Source organism: Cyprinodon variegatus, unplaced genomic scaffold (genome assembly GCF_000732505.1).
Source record: "Cyprinodon variegatus isolate N-32 unplaced genomic scaffold, C_variegatus-1.0 Scaffold24, whole genome shotgun sequence".
NCBI classification, from domain to species: Eukaryota; Metazoa; Chordata; class Actinopteri; order Cyprinodontiformes; family Cyprinodontidae; genus Cyprinodon; species Cyprinodon variegatus.
The window spans coordinates 1727658-1730035 of NW_015150477.1; the positions used below are offsets into that span (position 1 = coordinate 1727658).

Here is a 2378-nt window from a genome sequence, read left to right on the forward strand (position 1 = left end):
GAATCCGGTCTTCTAATGCGTCCTAGGTTTTCGAACAGAGCCCTAATGTCGTCACGGCCGTAATAAACAGGAAGTAGAGGCTTTTTTTTTTAGCTTTATTGATCAGAACACTAATTACAAGTTCAAATAAGAATCTCCACTTTGCATTCTCACAACAAAAACAAATAAAATAATTATTTACAGGAAATCAATTAACTTAAACAAGACAAAGGAAAAAAAGTCTAATTTACAGATTTTTAAATCAGTGGAAGCAAAATCCCAAAAAAACAAGACATTAATTTAAGAATTTAAATGAACATAGAGATGCTGCCTTCAGCAATGACACTAGTGTTTCACCATTTGGTGAAAATATGCGATGATGATATTATTAATGATGGCGTCATCAGGACTCAGAGAAACTCCTCTTTTCTTCCAGCTGCGGGAAAATCCTGCATGTTTCTATAACCTGCTGGTTTCCTGATTTTTCATGATTTTTGTCTAAATTAGAATCTAAAATTGTTTGATTTTCAAAGGATGATTTTAGTCCATAAAATGCTGAAGGTTTGATGATTAAAGCCGGTTAACAAGTTAAAAGATAAATAAACGCTCGAAAATACAAATTAGACGGATAAACAGGAATATTAGCGTCTCTTTAAGCTCCACTGCCTTCATGACGACGCTGGCGTCGTCTGTAGCTATGGTAACCTGACCCCCCCCCCCAGCCAAAGCCTCCATATTGTCTTTCCCACTGAGAAGAGCTGGTTAAAACATGGCCGACCCGTGGCCCCCTTCCATTGGCGGATAAATCTGACCCGCTGTGACATCATCGCCGGCCGTGCGGTAAAGTCTGAGTGTTTCCAGGTTATCTGACCCGCTGTGACATCATCGCCGGCCGTGCGGTAAAGTGTCTGAGTGTTTCCAGGTTACAGCCGCGTCCTGCTGGCGCTGCTCTCCTTCTACCTGATGCCCTGCTGCCCCTGGCCCGCCGTCTGCTGCTACCTGCTCAGCGCCCTGCTGGACGCCTTCGACGGCCACGCCGCACGCCTGCTCAACCAGTGTAGGTGTCCAGAACCGCTCCGCCTCCAGAACCGGGCCTCGGCCTGTCTGAGGAGCAGGGAAGGGTTTGGTTCTGCAGGTTGTAGTTGACCCGGTTCTACCGGGGAATGGTCCAGACTGACCCGGTTGTCGTCCCTCAGCCAGCAGGTTCGGCGCCATGCTGGACATGCTGACGGACCGCTGCGCCACCATGTGTCTGCTGGTCAACCTGGCTCTGCTCTACCCGTCCTACGCCTTCCTGTTCCAGCTCAGCATGGTTCTGGACGTGTCCAGCCACTGGCTGCACCTGCACAGGTGAGCTGCAGCAAGCAGAACCGGTTCTGGTTCTGGTTCTGGATGTGTTGACGCTGTGGTTGTTGTTCAGCTCCACCATGAAGGGATCTGGGAGTCATAAGAGCATCGACCTGTCGGGGAACCCGGTTCTACGCCTCTACTACACCTCCAAGGTGAGAACAGAACCGGCCCGGCGGCGCGGCTCCGGGTCCCAGCAGAACCTTTAACCGCTGTGTTTGTTTCAGCCGGTTCTGTTCGTCATGTGCGCCGGGAACGAGCTGTTCTACTGCCTGCTCTACGTCCTGCACCACATGGAGAACCCTGCAGGTGAGAGAACCCAGCAGAACCAGCCGCTGAACTCTGACCTTATGTGGTCTTCCTGTTGGACCCGGTTCCGGCTGGGACCAGAACCACAGGGGTTCTGGGCGTGGCGCTGACCCGTCTCCTGTGTCTCTGACAGGCTGGCTGGTTCTGCTGCAGGTTGTCTGCGGACTCGTCTGTCTGCTGAAGTCGGCCATCAGCGTGGTGCACCTGGTCACCGCCGCCCAGAACATGGCCGCCATGGACGCCGCCGAGCGCCAGATGGCGGCCAAGAAGCACTGAGGGAGGGGGGTGTGGGGGGGGCTGGGTTTCCTGTTCTGCTCTGTGATGTTTATGTTCCATCCTGTTAAAGCAGGTTGATCATTGGATCAGAACCAGAAGGTCCAATCAGACTCTGATCAGAACAGTTCCAGGAGGAAGACCATCTGGACCCGTTTTCCACCCAGAACCTCTCCGGCCAGCAGGGGGCGCCGACTCCTGGACCCGCTCTGATTTCTAGAAGTCGTTCATTGATGCTGAAGAACATCTGGTTCTGAATCGTTTCCTCGGTTCTGAAGTTCTGTCTGCTTCATGCTGTCGGGTTCCTGTCATGTTCCACCATGTTGGCTCGTTGTTCCAGAACCCGGATCAGAACCCGGACCCGGATGCTGGGACCCGAAAGAAACAACCAGAAATAAAACGAGGGGAAAGAGGGACCCCTCTGGTTTCCTGGAGCCTTTCAGGGCTAGCTAACCCTGAGGTCAGAGGGC

General features: G+C 52.1%; 1 protein-coding gene across 1 annotated transcript in view; it reads left to right on the plus strand.

Annotated features, from left to right (window-relative positions):
* cdipt (CDP-diacylglycerol--inositol 3-phosphatidyltransferase) overlaps positions 1–2372 on the plus strand; it is a 4432-nt gene extending 2060 nt beyond the window's left edge. The window contains exons 2-6 of the mRNA XM_015393546.1: positions 902–1036; positions 1176–1329; positions 1400–1481; positions 1554–1635; positions 1769–2372. Coding sequence (XP_015249032.1) covers positions 902–1036; positions 1176–1329; positions 1400–1481; positions 1554–1635; positions 1769–1911 — 596 coding nt within the window. The 3' untranslated portion in view covers positions 1912–2372. The remainder of the gene's footprint in view (positions 1–901; positions 1037–1175; positions 1330–1399; positions 1482–1553; positions 1636–1768) is intronic.
* The last annotated feature ends 6 nt before the right edge of the window (positions 2373–2378 follow it).